Source organism: Tasmannia lanceolata, unplaced genomic scaffold, assembly GCF_043159265.1.
Source record: "Tasmannia lanceolata isolate RefF3 unplaced genomic scaffold, GAP_Taslan_0.1 ptg000013l, whole genome shotgun sequence".
In the NCBI taxonomy this organism is placed as follows: domain Eukaryota; kingdom Viridiplantae; phylum Streptophyta; class Magnoliopsida; order Canellales; family Winteraceae; genus Tasmannia; species Tasmannia lanceolata.
In genome coordinates this window covers 2,746,527-2,767,768 of record NW_027518690.1, presented here as the reverse complement: position 1 = coordinate 2,767,768, position 21,242 = coordinate 2,746,527, and the positions used below count along the sequence as shown (strand labels likewise).

The window sequence follows — 21,242 nt, the reverse complement described above, 5'->3', positions numbered from 1 at the left end:
ATCCGTTGCCCGTGTTTCTTTTATGATGAACACTTACAGGGTTGTGATAAGAAACACTCAATTTTTGGTGCTTTTATTATGGTTAAATTCGTCCGACCAAAGCATGGGTGGATCACGGGGGGCAATTGCCCCCCTGAAATTCCCAAATTTTCTTAATCTATATAGGCCATGTACTGTTTTTTCCTAAAGTTACCCCCTTAAAATTGGGGATTTTTTCAAGTTCATAGGCTAGCTAGTTTGCAATTTTTTTTGTAAATTTGCCTCCTTAAAATTTGGGATTTCATCCTCAACTTTTTTCATCTAAAGTTCCTATGTTATAGGGGTTTTTTAGTAAGTCCATTTCAGCTCTTTCTCTCTCACACACAAAATCTAGATATTATGAGATTTTATATGTTGTGTGCAATTATTTTTCAAAAAGTACTCGCCCACTTCATAGGAGGATCCAAATTGTTCATTTGTTGGGCCACGACATAAATAGGTTCCACCCAGTAAATCATCTCCATAAGATGATCATAACCCTCCGATTTATAATGGAATCGCCCGTTCGATCAGAGGTTCAGGATCATCCTATGGAGATGATGATTTACGCAGTGCAGAACATGAGGTGTAAATAGTGGGTCTTACCCATCAAAACATGAGGTGTAAATAGTGGGCCCACTACATCGAAATATGAGGTGTAAATTGGGGCCTCCACCTTAAGCATGGTGAAGGGAATCTAACCGGGTAGAACTCGCCCCTAAAAGCTAGCTGTTAGAGGGAGGGGTCCATTCCCTTCTAACCCAACCCCATCACCATCACTTTACCAATGTGGGACTATTGCTTTTGCGAGGAACTCCAACAATCTCCCCCTCAACACGGAAGCAACGTCGACCATCTCGCCCCTCCATCCGGCGGCTACGTGGGAACCATGAGATCTTCTCCGAGAGAATTCCACCGTCCTCGGCGGCATATCGGGCTTACCGAGATCTTCCTAGGAGTTACCACGCCCCAGCTCTGATACCATTTGTAGGGAATCTAGCCGGGTAGAACTCGCCCCTAAAAGCTAGCTGTTAGAGGGAGGATGCCCATTCCCTTATAACCCAGCCCCATCCCCATCACTTTACCGGTGTGGGACTATTGCTTTTGCGAGGAACTGCAACACATGGGTTAGGGGAGATGGTATCCTACCTATCAAAACACAAAGTCCAAAATGGTGGGCACCAACATGCTATAACAAACATCCCCCCCCTCCCCCCCCCCCCCCCCCCCAAAGCATATTCCTGGCTACACCCCTAGACATAAGATAGCTATAATGTCATAAAGTTCTTTGTAACGCTGTGTCTTTTTCTCCTGCTCTTATCGGAATTAGTCGTAATAAAATATTGACTACAATTGAAGATGTCTAATCAATAAAATTTTCATTTATCTGTGATGTAGCCATGATCAAGAGTCCATTCTATAACTCTTCTAGAGAGAGAGAAAGAGAGAAAGAGAGAGAGAGAGTCATAGAACCAAGTGTCAATTCGAGAGACCACCTTTGCCGTGTACGAATGGTGGAATCGTGGGCTCACTCACGTCAAACAAAGCCATCCCACCCACTCAAATTTGTGGGTTCCAGACTGTGACGGACAATTTAGTAATTGGATAATTCACCGTGGGCCCGACCAATGATAAGATCAAGAAAGCGACAAACTATATTACCCTATTTTCTTCCCCTAGCCAACCCCTCTAATGCATTTATGAATCCGCTTTTTACACCACAAGTGGGTGGCCCAGTGAATAAAAGGAGACGAGACGGAATATATCATTTCCTCGGAGGAATGATATTAAACAGCAGTGTCGGTTAAAACAATACACCCCAACGGCATATTTTAGCAATCACCCCTCCAATTTGATTTGAATATTGCGAGAGGGCGAGAGAGTCAGAGAGAACGCGAGGGACTGTGAAAAACCATTTTAGGGTTTTGAGAGAGTACTGTGAAAAACCATTTTAGGGTTTTGAGAGAGAGAGATAGATGGAAAACCCTAGGTGCTTTCTGGATATCAGTATTGGAGGGGAGCTTGAAGGTCGGATAGTTATAGAGCTCTACAAAGACGTTGTTCCCAAAACGGCCGAGAATTTTAGGGTTCTCTGCACTGGAGAGAAAGGCATTGGACCCAAAACAGGCGTTCCTCTTCATTACAAGGTTACAAATCTACCTTCTCTCTCGGTTTTTTGTTTAGTACAAAACTACAAGACAAAATAGAATTCAAATTTAGGGTTTGTGGTTTTTAAATGGGTTTCTCTCTCTCTTTCTTATTTCCTCGTTTGATTGGATTTTTTTCGACCTTATTCGTGCTTTGACTCGTCTATGCGGAAAAAGACGGCAATGCCCTTTAGATTTTGAAATATTACGAGTTTAATGTGGGAGAAATTCAGAAAAGAATACAAAGATGCGTCTTTTTCCTCTTTTTTTTTTGGAATAGATTGTGACTACACTGTTGTATTTCAATCTCAGCTTTCAAATTAATTAATGTGAGACATATGATGGTTTTTTGTAGGACTGATGTTTTGGTAGATACACTCTTTCTGTTCATTTTTTAAGTCTTGAATTGGGTCTTATGGTTCCACTCAATGGTATTTGTAAGTCTGTAACAGTCAGTGAAAAATGTTTTAAAGTAGAGGGAGTGTATGTGCTAAAAAAACAAGGTGTAAATATCAGCTTCCTGCTGTAAACTGTATTTGTAATTGTGTCAGGATGTTGGGTTATTGATATATTTTTTTTGTTTCTTATGTGCCTATCTAATGTGGATGGGGTAGATGTGAGGTGATTTTCTTCTTCAATTGCTAGTACATTGCAATATGTCAATAGCTCAGGGTAAAGGTACTGTGGTTTGAGTTGCTAGAGTAATGATGTTAAGGTCAATAGAGGAGATACTGGAGTGCTTAACGTGGGACTAGAGCTTGAATGCTGTTAATTTTTGGGCACAAAGTTGTATAAGCACACTGTACTCTCACGACAATTCATGGGGTAATGAATGAGGGAAGATGTAGGGAGATGAAGCTTTCTTAAGGTGAAGAGACAACATTGGAATTAGGGTTTCAGTTTTCGTTTTCGGTATGGGTTTTGGTCATGATGGAAATGCAAACATGTCGGTTTCGGATAGAAATTTCAGTAGAAATCTTGTAAAAATCACAGAAATGCATGGAAACATCTGCAAATTGTGGACATTTAAGATGGAACTTCATTAAGTATTAGAATAAGCACACATATACTAAAAAACCATTACGTAAGCAAAAAAACTACCCATAGCGGTTTAACAACATCAACCACTTTATTATGTACGCTATCGCACATGTTTGATACTTCAATGCATACTGCATTTAATGTGTAATTCTTATAAATATTTATACATAATACATACAGATTTCACTTACAATTCATATGTGTATATGTATATATGATTATATATGTAATTATGTAACACATACTTCTACACTTTACTATTAATTTATTAAATACTAATACACTAAATAGCAAGAAAAATATTTTATTTTTATAAAATTTTATAAAAATAATAATAAAGATACAAAATAATGAGAAAATACAACTTAAATTTGATGCATAACACAGCATAGCTAAATATCCACATGCCTTGATTTTCTTACCTTCTTTAAACTTTAATGAATTTTTAATTTTGGTGGGTATGATATGTTTCCGGTTGTTCATGCCTATTTCGGTGGAAATTTGAAACAATTCACTGGCCTTCTGCTGTTAAATGCAATAAAATCTGCATGTCTGATGAGAAACTTACCAGATCCACAAATGGATATGATATCTTTGTATGGTTTTAAGCATATATTATTGATTTACTTTACTGATTGTTGCTAAACATTAATTACAGGGTGCATGTTTTCATCGCGTTGTCAAAGGTTTTATGATACAAGGTGGAGATATATCTGCAAGGGATGGCACAGGAGGAGAATCCATCTATGGTTTGAAATTTGAGGATGAGAATTTTGAACTGAAACATGAAAGGAAAGGACTGTTATCGATGGCTAATTCTGGTGCTAACACGAATGGGTCTCAATTCTTTATTACTACTACTCGTACAACTCATCTAGATGGGAAACATGTTGTATTTGGGAGAGTGATTAAAGGCATGGGAGTGGTTCGCTCTATCGAACATACTCCCTCCGGTGAAGGAGATTGTCCCACTGTTGATGTTGTGATTGTTGATTGTGGAGAGATTCCTGAAGCGGGGGATGATGGGATTTTGAATTTCTTCAAAGACGGTGATACATATCCTGATTGGCCTTCTGACCTTAATGAGAAGCCATCTGAGCTTTCTTGGTGGATGGATGCAGTAGAGTCAGCAAAAACTTTTGGGAATGAGCATTACAAGGTGAGTTCTATAAATTGATGGTTTTGATTCATATAATTCTGTTTTGCATTATTCATCCTTATTGTTGGTACTGTTGTTTCTTTTATAAGTTTTCTATTTTTGACTTTTGGTATCATTAGGTTCCATTTTGTGTTGCAAGAATATGCTCAATCTGACCTTTTACTATGTGCATTCTGACATTTTACATGCAACACAATATTTAGTTTCATTATCAAATCTGACTAATTGTCCCATTTTTTCAATCCCATTTTTACCATCGGATATACTTTTTTTTGGACTATGTAACTGTCTTTATCAATTTGCTTTCATTGGCTACTATATTCCTACTTATACAACTTTTTTGAACTGTTGCTGCATACAGAAACAGGATTATAAGACGGCCCTTAGGAAGTATCGGAAGGCTTTGCGTTACTTGGATATTTGCTGGGAGAAAGAAGAGATTGATGATGGTGAACCATTTAGTCTATTTATATTCTACTATTCTTATTTTAATAATAAAAAATCCTTCAAGAAGTCTGTTATACCTTGCATGCTTGCCTGATTAAAGTTTCTTTTATTGTGCAGAAAAGAGCACTTTTTTGAGGAAGACAAAGTCACAGATATTTACAAATAGCTCTGTAAGCATTTGATTGACCATTTAGTGGATTTAAGAGACACTTGGTATTATCTGTCTTTCACCAGCATTTCAAAAATCAAAAGCAAGTCTGAAATTATACAAAAAGGTCCAAGTGAGTTGACTTGATGGAGTAAATTTGACAACATTGCCTGATTTGAGCAAGTTGATGAAAATATATTATTCTTTTAGCAAGTGGATTTAAGCATGATAAAATTAAGATACCTAAAGAAAATATAATATAAAAATTTGCTATAATGGTTTATTTATTTTGAAAATTTGAAGAAAAATGAAAGTTGGGCATATTAACTCACATTCATATCCACCTCTCTCTCTCATACTGTTTTTTTTTATCTTAAATCTTCATGATTATTCTTTAAAACATCTTCTTAGAATTTCCTTTATTCTCTTCTTGGTATTTTGAACTGAAACATGAAATGAAAGTTGGGTATATTAACTCACATTCATATCGACCTCCCTCTCTCATACTGTTTTTTTGCTCGAGTAATTGTTCATCGAAGGAGACTCCAAGAATGTCATCCAGTGGTTGCATCACCCTGATAGAGTCCCTCCTAGATTTCTTGATTTGATTGATGCGGTGGTGGCTCACCTAGATGGGAGATATCTCACCTTCCTCCATGTCTGGCGGTTCGCTAGCGAGAGAACAGATGAGCTTGCGGGAGATGTTCAATGGCCATCCTTGACTATTTTTGGCACATCAAACCTAGGCTACTGGGCATTTCTTCTTTGAGTGTTGTGTTTGTATCTGCTATGGGACCTCCTTGGTCCACACTTTAGATGAGCAGAGGAATTGGGGGGCTGATTTAGAGAGTAGGAAATGAGCATCGGGTGTTGAAAGATGTGGACGATGTCTTGGGCAAGGAATGAATGACTTCGCCACTATACCAGTGGCTGGTGATTTGGTGAGGCTCATCAGTTGGGAGCCGCTAGTGATTCTTATAATTATCTTCCTTGAATGGAGAGGAAGAGGTAGAGGTAGTGAGAGACATTTCCTAATTGTGTTAGAAAGATTTTGGGCCTTTCTTTCAAGGGCTTGGAGGGGAAGGCCAAGGACCTGTTCTTTTGGGCAAAGATCAGAGATAGGCATATGAGAGACCCACACGAGCCAACACGAACTGTGAGATCCAGAAAGCTGAATTGAGAGTTAGTGCGCTTCAATCAAACATCCTCAATCAAGAGGTCTTGTAGCCACAGAGTCAGGATTGGAGATAGTAGGAGGATGAGGGAATCTTCAAGTTAGCATTTTGCCATGAAGATTATAAGCTGAAATGTGAGAGGCTTGGGCTCCCCAGAGAAAGTGGCCCATGTGAAGGAGATATTAAGGGTCTCTAACCCTTAGGTTCTTTGTCTTCAAGAAACTAAATTGGCAGAGATATCGAGGGGTATTATCATACGTTTTCTTTGGAGGAGGAAATTATTGGCTCCTTTTCGTTGTTGGTTTTGGTAAGGAAGGTTTCAGATGGATCTTTGTACGTCTTCTCAGGGGTATATGGGCGGAATTCGACATCGAAAAGGAACAATTTCTAGGTTGATCTTGAAGTGGTTAGAGGGGTTGGTCTTAGTGTCTTACCCTTTGGTGCATAGAAGACGATTTCAGTGTCATGAGATTCATCTTTCAACGTTTAGGGTGCTTAGAATTTTGCCCAGCATGAGAATTTTTGCAGAGTTCGTCAAATGGAATGAATTGGTGAACTTGCCATTAATGGGTGCCTGGTGCACTTGGTCTAGGAACCAAAGCAGGAGCAGATTGGATTGTTTTCTGGTTTGCTTGTCCTGGCTTAGATTCCCCCCAACGTTTGTCAAACAGCCTTACATAATACTATGTCGGATCATTGTTCAATTGAATTGGATCCAAGGTTTGAATCTTGGGGTTCAGCCTCTTTTCACTTTGAACTAGTCTGGTTGGAGGATTGGAAGGTTTTTTGGATGGTGGACGAGGCTTGTTCTCATGGTACAACAGATGTCAAAAACTTAGATTCATGAAAGACAAAGTTTGAAAATGGTCTTGTGAAAGAAATGTCTAGATAACCATAATAAAAGTGATTTATTCGAAACTGTCAGAGCTAGAAGATAAGGACGATGAACGTCCTGAGAATTGCTGACTGATGTATAAAGTAAAGGAAGATTATATCCGAGTGGTGCTTCCAAAAGAAATCCAATAGAAACAAAGATCCAGGCCTAAAACTGGCTTAGAACGAGATAAGAATTCAGCTTACTTCCATGGAATAACTAGTGTTGGAAGAAGAGACAGCAAATCAATTCCCATATAATAAATGGGGTTAGAAGTGAAGATAGGGAGGTGATTACGTCTGGAATTGTAAGTTTCTATCAAGATTTATACTCGTTGGAGGGAAGAGTCTTTCCCACCTGGAGTGGATAATATTCAACCAGATTGAAAGAGAAGATAATGATCTGCTGGAAGGGACTTTCAATGAAGAGGAAGTCAGAACTAGCCTCTTCTCCTAAAAAAGGCGTAGACTTCCTGGTCCAGATGGTTTCTGTATGGCCTTCTTTTAGGTATGCTGGAGTTCGATGAAAGATGATTTGATGAAAATGTTAGTGGAATTCATGAGGACGTATCGCTTGACAAGAGCACAGGAGCCAGCTTTATCGCCATCATTCCCAAGAAAGATGGAGCAGAGTGCCTCTTAACCGATTAGTTTGGTGGGCTGTGTTTATAAATTGTTCGCTAAGGTGTTGTCAGATGGGGGAAAGACAGTTTTGGGGAAACTTATATCGCAAAATCTTTGTCTTCATTCATGAGATTGATTTTAGATGGGGCATTTGCTAATGAGGCTATTTAATTTTATTCCCAAAGCCAACTCAAAAGGCTGGTGTGCAAAGTTGACACGGAGAAAGCTTACGATAGAGTCGAGTGGGGAAGCTGGGCGCACTTAATGAGTCTGATGGGCTTTGGGGCTAGATGGAGATCTTGGATTCACATGTTTATTGCCTCAGCTTGGTGCTCGATGGTAATCAATGGCTCGCCTTGTGGATTTTTCAGAAGTTCTCGAGGGCTTAGGTAGGGTGACCCTCTCATTTTTATTTACAATAGTAGCCGAGTCTCTTAGCAGAATGATAGATAAGGTCAATAAACACTTTCTGATAGAGGGATTTAGACTGGTTCTCTAGGGTTGGGATCAACTCATTTGTAATATGCATATGATATCTTGGTCTTCAGCAGAACAGAGGTGAGCATGATTAAGAATCTGGAGGTGCTTCACTGTTATGAGGCCATGACAAGTCAGTGAACAAATTTTAGTAAGTCTATTATGATGAGTATCTATTTGAATGAGGAGAGGCATCCATTCGGCAATATACTAAGTTGCATAGCAGGAAATTTACCAAACATGTGTTTGGGCCTCTCTATCTGCAATGGAAGACCTTGTCAGGCTCGCCGGGAGCCAATTCTATAGAAGGTAGAGAAGAGGTTATCAACTTGGAAGAAGTTCTTTCTCTCGGTGGCAGAATCACTCTTATCAGAGTGGTACTAGCCATCTTTTCTATTTATTACTTGCCTCTTTTCAAATGCCATGTCAGTGTTCTAACTTTTAAAGCGACCATATCAGATGCAAAGGAACTTCTTTTGGAATGACTCCGAGGACAAAAAGTGATTTCGTTTGTAAACCAAGAAGTGCCCGGGACCTAGGTTTCAGACACATCAAGACCGTGGACATAGCTCTATTTCCAAATGGCTCTGCATGTTTGGAGAGGAAAGGACCCACCTTTGGCAAAAAGTGAGAGGAGAAATACAACGCTATCTTTTGAGGCTGGAACCCGATAGACCGCTATCATGATTTTGGTCCTTAGATGTATCGGATTCAGAGTCTGCAAAGGAGACATAGTGAAGTTCTGAACATGTCCTTGGTGCGATACGTCGACAATAAATTGAAGTTTGTTTTACACTGCTTTTGGAGGCTATCAACGACGCCTTAAATAGAGAGGTTGACAGAGTTAGGTGAGGAGTTTTGTTTTGCCAAAGAATTTTTGATTTAGTTAGAGGGTTTTCTTGCTCATTGAGACATTGGACTCTGTTTTCATCAAGAAAAAGGGAAAGGGCAAGAGAGTTTTGATCTGGGATTACTTGGGAGAGTTCTTTGTTCAATCCTTTTACGATTGCTTGATGCTTGAATAGTCTTTTTTTTTTTTGAAAGGCAGCCAATTTCATTAAAAGAAGGCCGGGATGGTCAAATACAGGGCAAGGAGAGCCAAAAAGAAAAAAAGAAACAACATAGCAAATAAAAGGGGAAACAATAGAGTGAAGATCAAGGAGGGAGATTATCAAACAAGGCCAGAACATCCTTAGTGACCCCCTCTCTCGCCAGGCAATCCTCAACGTCATTTGCAGATCTACAAACATGCTGAAAGGTGATAGCAGAGGAGCCAATATGCTTCTTGATCTCATCAAAATATCTGTTGAACCTCCAAGGATACTTTGACTCACCCTTGATCCTTCGGATGACATTTAATGAATCTCTTTCCACCACTAATTTCGCCATCAACTCTTGGTCGACCAACAATACGCCTCTATGCAATACCCGGACTTCCGCCTCCGATGCATCTTTGGACCCAATAGGACCAGCAAAGGCCCAAATAACCTCACCCTTCTCATTCCTCAACACCCTTCTCATTCCGCCTCCTATGCATCTGTGAGCTCACCCTTGATGCTTGACTTGTCTTCTTTGCAGCTAACAGGATCTGGGGATTCTAGCTCCTCCTAGAGTTGATGCATTCGCTTGGAGAGTTTACCACAGTAAAATTTTGATGACAATCACGTTCAGAACCGGAGGATATTGATTATTGACCACTATGCTTTGTGCATAGATGCATGTGAAACTGTGGTTCACGTTTTTATCTATTGCTGTGTGACCAGAGATTTGGTACTTCGTGCTTTTCGTGTTCGATATGCCATTGGTATTTCCAGTGCATGTAGTGGACCTGACCGAGGAATGCAATTTCTCTCCGGGGCCGAAGAGGGGAGAGTTCTATGGCATCTAAGCCTTTTATGGTGTTTTAGATTTTATGGAAAGAAAAGAATCATCATGTTTTCATTGGAAAGGCAAGACATTTCTACACTATCAAACATCAGATTTTCTTCTTAGTAGTGAAATGGGAAGGGGTCCATTTCGATTTTCAGAGCATTTTAGAATCCTACGGTGCTAGGTCGAGTTCCAAACAGGCAAAATCAGCTCCAGTAGGCCGTCTCTGAGATGGATTGCCCCCTCCTCAACCCTGGATGGATGAAACTCAACTTTGATGGCTCTAGCATTGGGAACCCAAGACTAGCCGGTTTGTGAGGTCTCATTCGAGAGGCGAATGACAACACTTGTGGGCTTTCTCCGGCCTTGTAGGGGAAAAAATCGAATGAAGTGAAAATCAAGGCACTGTTAACAAGGATTCGCCTGATGGAGAGAGAGGATTTGGGCCGCGTAATAGTGGAAGAAGACTCCTTAAATGTGGTAAGGTGGATGATGAAATAGGGTACCAACTTCCCATGGAGGTTCTAAGATGATAGAGGCGATATTAGACTGTGTGGAAGGATATTTTTTGGTGTTCTAGCACACATGGTGCTCTGTGAGACCCACTAGCTTACTCTGGAAGCGCCATGACCGGATTGGAGTTTTTTGACTTTCTTCCCCCTTGACTTTTATCTGTATCTGTATATTTTTCGTTTTCTTTTTCTTTTGGGATTGACTTGATTTTGGCAATCTCAATCCCTGAACTTTGCTGCTTTTTAATAAATTATAGTTACCATTCGACAAAAAGAAGAGAATCTCTTAACCTTTTAGCTAAAATTTGGTATTTCTCACCCAATTCCCTAGAATCTGTAAATCCCTCCACCATGTCCTAAAATGTACTGACCTCCACCATGTCCTAAAATGTACTGATGTTAGTGGTCTTGTTGGTGCGAAATAATACCTATGTGCCAAAACTCATCAATTCCCATGCTTAGACTAAGCAACGTTATTGCCTTTTATGTATGAAATCAAACTTGGCACACCAAGATTAAAGGACAACCCTAGCCCGCTTGGCCCATCCTATTGACAGCCTGATTGCTTAAATTATAAAAGCTCCATTTGCATAATGTGTTCTCTTTCTTTTTCTTTTTTAATTACTCACGTGTTGGAATTTCTTTAATTTTCACATTGCAAAGCTTTTAAAGATATTCTGAGCGAGTAAATAACCTTTGGGAAATAGAGTATCCAAAATTTACAAATTGCTCCATACACGAGAATAAAGTAGTATCAACATTCTTACATATCCAGTATCTTATCTAGAAAATAACAAATGGCAGCATCTAAAGAAACATTTTCAAATGTTTGTCTCTTCTAAAAGTTTCCCTAAATAATGCATGCTCTTTACCTACACGAAGGGGAGTCGTTCTGTCTAATAATTTTCTAGTAGGATTGAGATTATTGTGCAGTCTCACTGGCTTCCAAAAGCTGGGAGCATATATTCCATGGATAGATTTGTTTGGCTTAGAAGTTTCTAGAATGTTTTTAGGTGTATTTGTTTCATTGAATTTATTTGTATCGTTGGGTTATATATTGCTTAATTGGGCTTTATCCACTAGCAGATTTTTTTAATTTTTTTGGTAAGCAAGCTGGGGTTAGGCAGACCCCGACCAGATTCATTAAAAAGAGAGAAGATTTACAACCGAGAGAAAGGAATTCCGGAGGAGTCCTGATAGTTGGATTTATCCAACTAGCAGTTAGTTGAATTTATATGATCCCAATCTCTGCTTAATGATGATTTTCTTCTGTTCCTTTGATACATGTCCTATTCCTAGGCCTGCAAATTGAAACTGGGAGATTTAAAAGGCGCATTGTTGGACACAGACTTTGCAATTCGTGAGATAGATGGGAATGTGAAAGCGTTGTTTCGCCAAGGTCAGGTTAGTATCTTCTATTTAGATCGGAACTTGGTTGTCTTATTTCGTATTTATGGTCTCTGCATTTTATGTCTAGTTAGTGGCTTGTCAATCTTTTCTTAGAAGTAACTGTTGATATGATTTACACATCTAAAACATTAGGAACATTTAGATGATTGATTTACAAACATTTTAATGGGAATGCTTTCCTCTTATATGTGATACTAGAGGGGTTGGGTTTTTGGCATACACCTTATGAACTTACATTTTAGGATTGTGGAACTTGAATCCTTAAGACTTTGATGGATTGCCTGTGTGTAACTCTTGTTGCAAATATCTAGCGGACTCCCTGTAGATTCTAATGCTAGCAATATTTCGTTATTTTAAAATATTGTGGGGAACAGCATAGGAATTGAAAAGTACCTTGTCATTAATTTTCAAGTTTTATTTAGTCTTCAGCTATCATTTTGATTTGGATAATGTGGTCTGTTGGCCTCAAAGCACAAGCCACACTTTTTAAATTCTCTTTCTTTTGAATGTCATGCACACATTTATCTTCTAATTAAAAACCTTCCCCTCTATTGAAATTGTGGGACTGTTGTGCTTGAAAAACCAACCCTCTGTTGTAGATACTGAAGTCTGCCATGATACTTGGATTTTATATATGTACATTAGGCGCTTGCTTTGATGATTTGTAGGTTCTCATATCAAGTAGTTGTAACATAAATTTTGGCAGTTTGAAGGGGAGTGACAATCAGAATGTGGAGTTCTTTCTCGTTAGTGTATCTAATTGTGCTCCTACCACAAGGTCATGAACGATGAGAAAAGGATAGCAAAACACACCAAAAGATGGGTCTTACCATGTCGAAAAACAAGAAATTATATTTCACCAAAATCAATTGAGAAAGAAAACAATCGAAAAAAATGATAGTGACAAAATTTACATTCCCGACCATAAAAATCTTTAAATTATTTTCAGATGGTTGTCTAGTTCAAGAAGTTTTGAAGTAGAAGTCTTGTAGTATAGGATAGTGGGGTAACTGGTCATACAATTGCTTTCACCAGTGTTCAATGCACAAATATCTGGGAATGCCCCTTTTGATGATATTTGGCATAAAGTATATGTGCTTTGAATTTGTCAAATTGTGAACTATAGAGCATTGGATGTTCAAAAGCTTGAGCTTGACACTCACAAGGTCCTAATGGTAGAATTATTTACCTATGGTATCCAATTTTAGTCACACTCAGAATTCCAACGTTTATTTGTGGTGTGACCTGAGTAACAACAATGGGCACATTCACAATCCTTTTTCCTCTCATCTCTTGGACATAAACTAATACTATAAAAATAACCAATTATGTCAATTCTAATGTTCAGACACAGTTTACACCAGAGAAGGACTAATCTTCTTTTAGAAAGGTATCCGATTCAGAGTGGGAGACAGGCAAAATAAAATTCTGGTAGGGTATTTGTTGTGGAAACAGACCGTTGAAGGTGGATCCCTTCAATTTTTATAGTGGCCTTGAGTGAAGTTTTCAGTGTGGCAGAGACTTTTCGACGAGTGGATAGATCACAAGGTTTTAAATTTCGACTGAAATCCGAAATTTCGGGTTTCGGTCAAGCCAGAAACCAAAATTGGTAATATACGAAATGTTACAATATTTTGGCCGAAATTTATCGAAATTTCGGCCGGAAGTTAAGGAATTTCACCCAAAAAGATAGATTTTTTTAATTATTTATTACTTTTCCGAAATTTCAGCCGAAATTTTCTACTTAATAAAATACTGGTTTATCTGGTTTTGTGGATTTCGCCCGAAATTTCAGGCTTTTGGTCAAAAATTTCGGTTTCGGCGAAGTCCGAAACGCTCTCCGAAACCGAAATTTAAAACCTTGATGGATCAGTGGAATGGAATTTCAACTTTAGGTGAAATTTTTCGATTGAGAATTGGACACTGTAGTATATTACCTCACAAGAATTAATTTGACTTGCATAACGAGGCGAGGAAATGATAAAATGCTATGGAGTTAGACATCCACCAGAATATTTACAGTTAAAGCATTTTACGAGACCCTTGCCCAAAAATCTGGCACATCGCCAGCTAGAATTTGGTCTCGCTTCACGGGTAGGCTCTGTTATGTTGTGTTTGGTCTTTTCAATGTCAGTTGGGTTCTCCCTTGTCACATTGCTACTCTTTTTGAGTTTTGAAGATTTGTCCCTGGTTTGCCAGAGCTAGGATCTTATGGAACCTAATTTTTATTGCCACTCTCTAGTTTGTATGGTAGGAAAGAAACAAGAGAGTATTTAAAGGGGGTATTAAAAAGTGTGCCAATTTATAGAGACAAATCTTTTCTGTGGCAGTCCATTGGGTATCCACTCTTTCTACGTTCAGTGGGATATCAGAGTCATGTTTCCATAGGTCTTGGGAGGAGATTAGGTGGAGCACGGTTTGTGTGGAGGGACCCCATCATAGATGGTGCCGAACCCCTCATGAGAGCTTTAAGTTAAACTTGATGGATTGAGAGTATCGGCAACCCCAGACCGCCATGTATCAGAGGATTGTTGAGGAATGCTGATAGTGAGGTGCTTTGAGCCTTCTCGAGACCAATTAGGGAAAAACGATGCAAATGAGGTGGAGGTGCACTCTTTACTGAAGGGGATCATCAGACTCATGTTTAAATCACTACTGGATCAAATAATCATTAAGGGTAATTTCCTTATTGTGGTCAGATGGGTGGGAGACGGAATTAATTTTCTTTGTAGGTTTGCTGGCGCCTTGGAAGAGATTTTGGATAAGCTGGAGGGACTTGACGTCGAGGTTCAAAATGTTTAGCTATCGGCCAATTTGGATGCAGATTTACTAGCTCGATCGGGAGCAGATAGGGAGGCAATTTACCTTTTTGACCGCATGCCTACTTGAGGACAGCATTTGTGTTGTATAGCTCCTATGTGTTTTTTCCTTTGCTTTTTCTCTTCCTGCTGCATTTTCTCTTTGACCATTTCGATCGGGCCTTTTGCCCTTTATTAATAAAATTCTCTACAATTAGAAAAAAAGGACTTTAGTCCATGTAAACCTCGAAAGAGCTCGTAAGGGGGTAAGGATGAGGATTGTGACATTGCATCACTAAGAGAACACTTTTAAGTAGCCATGGTGAATTACTTTGTAGTTGGACAGAAATTCTTCATTGTCATGCCTCCATTGAATTTTTGATTAGGTCTCTTGATTTTGTTTTTAGAATGTAATTGGGGTTTATGATTCACACACTTTAGATCATAGCTGTCAAACTCTCACAACTTGTATGAGTCAACTCCTGAGCCGAATCGAGTTGTTGGACTTTTGAGGCGAGTCGCATGGGTGACTCGCCTCTGTTGAAGATTCGTCTGAGTCGTCCGGTGGCTCGAACGAGTCGCTCGGAGTCGACTCTAAAAAGTAAGACTCTTACGAGTCGAGTCGTTGGGCCCGGGTTTTATTGTTTTGATGGTTGAAAACTTGGAAGTGGGAACTTAGCTTAATTATTTTGTGCATGCAAGTTACAAGCATGTAGTTATTTATATTTTTATGGGTTATATTTTTTACATGGTGCTTCATCTTTTGATATAATTATATTTTTCAACTAAATTTTTGTTCATGTCAAAAACTCTTACAAGTCATGAGTCGTGTCACGAGTCATAAAATTAAGAAATCGAGTGATGAGTCGAGTCACGGGATGACAACTATGCTTTAGATTATCAAAAATTTAAAACAAGCTTTCCTTATTTAAGTGCTTGTGTATATTTTTATTACCTTACGCCTCAAGTATAAAGGTTTATATCATTTCTCGTAAATATCAGGTAGTTTTCAATTTTTTTCAAAACTCAGACTCGGATGAGAACTTGGCCTTGGTAAAAGGGAGTTGACTAGGGCGAGTCAATGATTAACAATGTCAATTCTTCATTGACTCGAGTCGTAGGAGTTTTGATTGCATATGAGAACTTGGCTAAGTTACAGGGGAGTCGACTTTGGCAAGTCCAGGATTGACTCAGGAGTTTTTTTACAGTGGTTCTCCAGCGTAATCTGTGATTTCACATATCTTGCTTGCAGCTTTTAACATCTACATGCTACCAAAAGCTTTTGCTGACCGAGTAGGTGATATGATCCTACAGTTCTTTAGTTGTAGGGATCCAGAAAAACCTGATTAAATGGATGGCTCTATTGCTCTCAGTAGTCACGACCCTAGACACGATCATATGATTTGATCTTTTTAAGAATCCTCTGAACATAAATAAAGATTAGCCATGCAAAGACTTGGGATAATTTTTGATCCATCAGTATAAACTATATACTCACAAACCTTTATATGCTATATAATCTGATCCATTTAATTTTTGAGATATTTTGGAATCCCCTGCATTGTTTATAGTTATTCTATAAGGTGTATCAATGTTTTCCTTTGAATCATCAGTTACACTTGAAGAGTCAACTAATCAATTACATTCCCTCTTCTAGTTCTAGAATTGCTACTTTGTCAGCTGTGACTGCCCTAAACCCTAATCCCCAAACCCCAAACTTTTCACTAAGATGAGTTGAGAGAGTTTTGAATTTTGATTGACTTGGTAGGACAAAACTCTGACTCATACGAGAACTCGGCCAAGGTAAAGGGAGTTGACTTGGGCAAATTGGTGCAAACCCAGATGGATCACATCACAAATCAACGATTGACTTGGGAGTTTTTAAGCAGTGGAATTGATAGTGTGACTACCCTAGTTGAATATTGCATAAGCTCGATCACTTGGGTGTATGTACCCTGATTTCTGTATAGCTTGGGCAAGGAGAGATAAGTGATGTAATTTGTAAAGAATGCAGACACAATTCTGTCCAACAGGATGTATGATGACATTCATAAATAATATAAATATCATATGTTAGCGATTTAGAAGCCACATCACATTCTTTTTCAATTTGTGGATTAGTTTAATTGAAATGTAACAGAGTATGCAAGAATACCAGACCACATGAAAAGCTTAATCGGGGATTTCCCCTGTTTCCATATTGACGCTGGTGATGGATATGAATATTTGACAGGGGAAATGTTTTCTGAATTATCTTAGTTTTATATAGATTGATTTCTGAACCCAAGAACCTTATGCATTTGTGATTGATTTTGCCTTTTTATGGGCACAGATAATATCTTTAAACTGAATGTCTCGTATATAATTTTCTCCCAAGTTCATTATTTATTATTTTTAAACTGATGTACTAATTACTGTTTAGGATGCTAATATTTTTATGCTTTTAATCTGTCAGGTGTACATGGCACTTAATGATGTAGATTCTGCTGTTGAAAGCTTCACAAAAGCGTTGGAGTTAGAGCCAAATGATGGTCTGTGGCTCCATTTTTTTAACTTGCTTTTCTTATGATTAGGCAAATTCTGAGCTATTAACAGTCTTAATTTTGTGTCATTTCAGGAGGGATTAAAAAGGAGCTTGCTGCTGCAAAGAGGAAGGTCGGTTGGTCTACACCTACTTCGAAATTTTTTGGGCTATCTGATAAATTTGAACATTATTATGAATTTTCAAAATTGGTAACAGATTACTGATAGACGTGAGCTGGAGAAAAAAGCTTATGCCAGAATGTTCAAATAAGCATCAGACTAGTGTGGGTATGCAGTTTTGGTGATAAACTTTATCCTGATTTCAACCTTTGAGATATATGGCATTTCTTTATTTGGAAATTCTGATTGTTTATAAATCTACTAACTGGCAGTCTTTTTGGGGTGGTTAGGGAAAAAATATTCGAAAGCGTTTACAAGTGAAAATTTCAGATCAACTTACAATGGCAGGCATGGATTATCTTGAACAGATTCCCTGGTATTTGAAGTTCAGGTTCTATTTCACTAGATCAACTTAATGGTTTTAATGGGTTTTTTCAATTGCCATGTTTTTTACCAGGGCGGAGGAAGACTTCCAGATCCCTTGAGTAATATACAAACTCACACCAATGCTTAAACCAATTTTTGATCTCACACTTTACTGAAGTTTCACTATGGACAGTGTAGGAATTTGTTAGCTAGCTGACAATGGATTGCTACATTATATGCTATCATCCAAGAAATATCCTTTTGTTTTGGTCTTCTTATTTTCTGTAAAATAACTGTTTTTTCTTCCTGGCCATTTTCTTATTGCTATTGCTTTTTTATCTTATCTTTCTGTTGTCAAGTTCCTTTATTAACATGAAATTCCTCATTTGATTGTGCTTGGCCTTTTGTTGTCTTGGCTCTTCCTACTCTCTCATCATAAGTTAGCCATTCCAATTCTGGGTAACTTCAGCCAAAACACAACTCATTTCATCAATTGTAATCCTAGCCTTGAGTTTTCTCCCTCTAAAATTTCTCCCTCTTTTGGTGGGATAGTGGCCTTGAGTTGGGATTCAAGTGCGTAAATGGCATTGGTCACCGTTGAAGCTCTGTTTTTGGCTTTGGCAAGTACTGATTGAAACTTCTCAAGCACATCACTTTCTCTAGTACTACAAAGATTTTCCTTTGTGTAAGCAAATTTTGTCATTGTTGCGTCCGATTCTTCTTCAGAAGCTTTTGAATCTCCGAATTAGCTATGTACATGTTTCTTTTGGAGTTTGAGAACCAATTGGGACTCCAAAATCGATTATTGGATGCAAATTTACGTTTAGGGCCTGTTTGTTTTGGATTTTGCGAACCGACTGCAAGTCTAAAATTGATTATTGGACTCAAATTTACGTTTAATTTTGAGTCCAATTATCAGTTTTGGACTCACAATCCATTCTCAAAATCTGAAACAAATAGGGCCTTAATTCTGATTCCAATTATCGTTGGTCTTAAAAGGGGACTTAAAAAAATTTACTTTTTGATGATTTCTCTAAACCTAAGGGCCGGCTCACGTCACTTTTGATCATGGTTTTAAATTTCGACTGAAATTTCAGATTTCGTTGGAGATCGAAACTGAAATTTCCCGAAATTCCATTTTTCGCCATTTACCAAATTTCGGTAATTTTGGTCCGAAATTTCGATTAAATGCCATTATTTATTAATAAAAAAAAGTGTTACAAAATTTCGGAATTTCGGACCGAAATTTCGAACCAGATTACAAAATTTCGGACCGAAATTTCGGATTTCGCCGACCAAAATTTTGGTTTTCGGTGGGGTCTGAAACGGTTACCGAAACCGAAATTTTAAACCATGCTTTTGATGTTGTGGCCTGAACGGCTGAACCAATTTGTTCAGTCCCTTTTTCGATCCTACTCTCAGTTTCCATAGCATTACTATCAACTTTAAATAAACTTTTTTTTTTGGTTTAAATTTATTTTCAGGGTTTTTATAAGGTGTGCACATATATGCTAGTATTTTTTTTAAAAAAATAGTCGGACCCATAAGGTTCGATGATCCTGACCATTCATCTGTTGGGCACTGACCTAGATAGATAGATCGCAATGCCAAAAACCATCTGCACAGGATGATCCTAACCTTTAGATCTGTATATTTTCTATATCATTACATTTCTCGGCAGAGTGGAGGGTTAGAATCATCTGATTGAGATGTATTTTGGGGGACGGCCTACCTAAGTTGGGGTCCAACAAATGAATGGTTTGGATCCCGTTGACAATTGTTCTGTGTATCTGATATATACGGAAAGATCATACTCCTTACAAAATACTTTGCATATACGGCAGCACTGATAATCTCTCTCTCTCTCTCTCACACACACAATAAAGTGAGAGCTTGTTCGCATGTGTGTACAAGCACATATGCAACATGGGGGGCGCATGTGGCCGGCACACCTGCACCTCCAATTCCACCGGTAGCCTCATTAAAAGAATGAGGGTCGGCCACTTTTGCTGGTGATGGTTGTTTTCAAGTAGTTGATTTTATCCTCCTGCTTTTCTTTGTTTATAATGGTTCTGACTTTTCTTTAAAAGGAAGTGATCTTTTTGTTGGATGAACAGAGAGAAAACCTGATTATTGCACTTAATCTTGTTTGTTCTTGGTCAAATTTGGTGCTCCCAAGTCAAAAATAATCATCTTTGGTGTTCCTTTTGCTGGAGGTGCAATGAGAGAGAGAGAGAGTTTCACAAAAAAATTACATGAATAGTTTTCTAACTCATTTTCCATGGATTTTTTTTGTGAAACAGAAATTTCCCCTGTTTCCTAGGAAAATTTCATTCCTGATGGACCTTGGAATTTGACTTTCCATAGAATATTTTTTTGCCGAAACATCCAAACAGCCACTTCATGGGGAGCCCACCAAAAGAGAAAAAAAAAGAAAAGAAAAAAGAAATGTGATTTGAGTGTATGAAAGAAATTTGAGGCTCATTACCTCCCAAGGACTTTCAAAATCCCTTAGAAGTGAAAGAAAACAGAAGGGGGAATGTTTTCCTCCACAGACACTTTCCACCTTTTGGTGGGGTGGGGTGGGGTGGGGTTTGATGGGATTGGGTGAGTGGGGTTCCCTGTGCAATCAAATCACTAGAATTTCCAAAGACCAAATTATTTAGCCCGGATGTTATGCTGTGTTTGTGGTACGCCCTCTTTTGACTTTTATCTATAGAATGCAAGATAAATATAATGCTCATTGACAAAATCCTGTGATGTTATCTTCATATAAGCTAAACAATGGAATATGACTCATCATTTCAGCAGTGACCCTTGTCTTAAACCCATATAGGTTTTTGTTGTCTCAGACTTGGACCCCAAGGGGTCCATACCATGTTGTGCGGTCATACAGGATTGGTACAAGATTGGACTCGACTATTAATATATGAATTAATGAAGCTTAATGGTGAGATTCAAAATTTCAAATGTGATTAAGCATGACTATAATCGATTAATTTATTGTAAGTCAATGATTGTAACTACTGAATCGAGTATTTGCAATAAATCTTATCCAATAAAGACTAAGAGATTCTGTGGTGATTAAGTATGAATACTAGGGGTTGTGTAAGCAAGCAAATTTGCAAAAGCAATTTTGCAGCCCCTCTTTTTCAAGATAGAAGTGCCACCTCATATGAATCAAATGAGACAAATCAAGAAGATGGACCTTAATAAACGCTAAATATGATAATTTACTTTAAATTTAGCATGAATAATAAAATAATTCATGATTAAATCACAAATCAAATAAATAAGATTTAAAAGTATAAACAAATACCATTAAAAGAAAAAACTATAAATAAATAAATAAATAAGTGGGATGCGTAGAATGTGTTGCCAACAGTAATTGATATTTCCACAAGATTTCTCAGCATTTTCACCTCCTTAAGGAAAAAGACAAATAAACATGGGTGGAAATGCACTCGTATTTAGGGAAATTCAAGCAAATGGGTGGAAATATCAATTTCCCAAGTATTTAAATATCTATTTTGCC

General features: G+C 38.2%; 1 protein-coding gene across 3 annotated transcripts; it reads left to right on the top strand.

Annotated features, from left to right (window-relative positions):
* The first annotated feature begins 1,786 nt into the window (after window positions 1-1,786).
* On the top strand, window positions 1,787-18,050 carry LOC143889512 (peptidyl-prolyl cis-trans isomerase CYP40-like). Of its 3 annotated transcripts, none has more exons than XM_077393756.1 (10): window positions 1,787-2,165; window positions 3,865-4,365; window positions 4,727-4,814; window positions 4,930-4,982; window positions 11,790-11,894; window positions 17,154-17,229; window positions 17,316-17,353; window positions 17,439-17,505; window positions 17,632-17,689; window positions 17,799-18,050. In XM_077393756.1, exons 1-8 carry the CDS (start codon window positions 1,995-1,997, stop codon window positions 17,490-17,492), a joined length of 1,086 nt encoding a protein of 361 aa, XP_077249871.1. In that variant the 5' UTR covers window positions 1,787-1,994; the 3' UTR covers window positions 17,493-17,505; window positions 17,632-17,689; window positions 17,799-18,050. The 3 variants fall into 3 exon arrangements, with proteins under 3 accessions (XP_077249871.1, XP_077249872.1, XP_077249870.1); XM_077393757.1 differs by having other exon boundaries at window positions 17,614-17,689; XM_077393755.1 differs by having other exon boundaries at window positions 1,789-2,165; window positions 17,439-17,509.
* The last annotated feature ends 3,192 nt before the right edge of the window (window positions 18,051-21,242 follow it).

Excerpts from the sequence above, each read along its gene's own strand:
- LOC143889512 (XM_077393756.1), top strand. The coding sequence starts at position 1,995 with ATGGAAAACCCTAGGTGCTTTCTGGATATCAGTATTGGAGGGGAGCTT. Across the intron at positions 2,166-3,864 it reads GCGTTCCTCTTCATTACAAG|GGTGCATGTTTTCATCGCGT; the intron begins GTTACAAATCTA and ends CATTAATTACAG. Across the intron at positions 4,815-4,929 it reads GAAAGAAGAGATTGATGATG|AAAAGAGCACTTTTTTGAGG; the intron begins GTGAACCATTTA and ends TTTATTGTGCAG.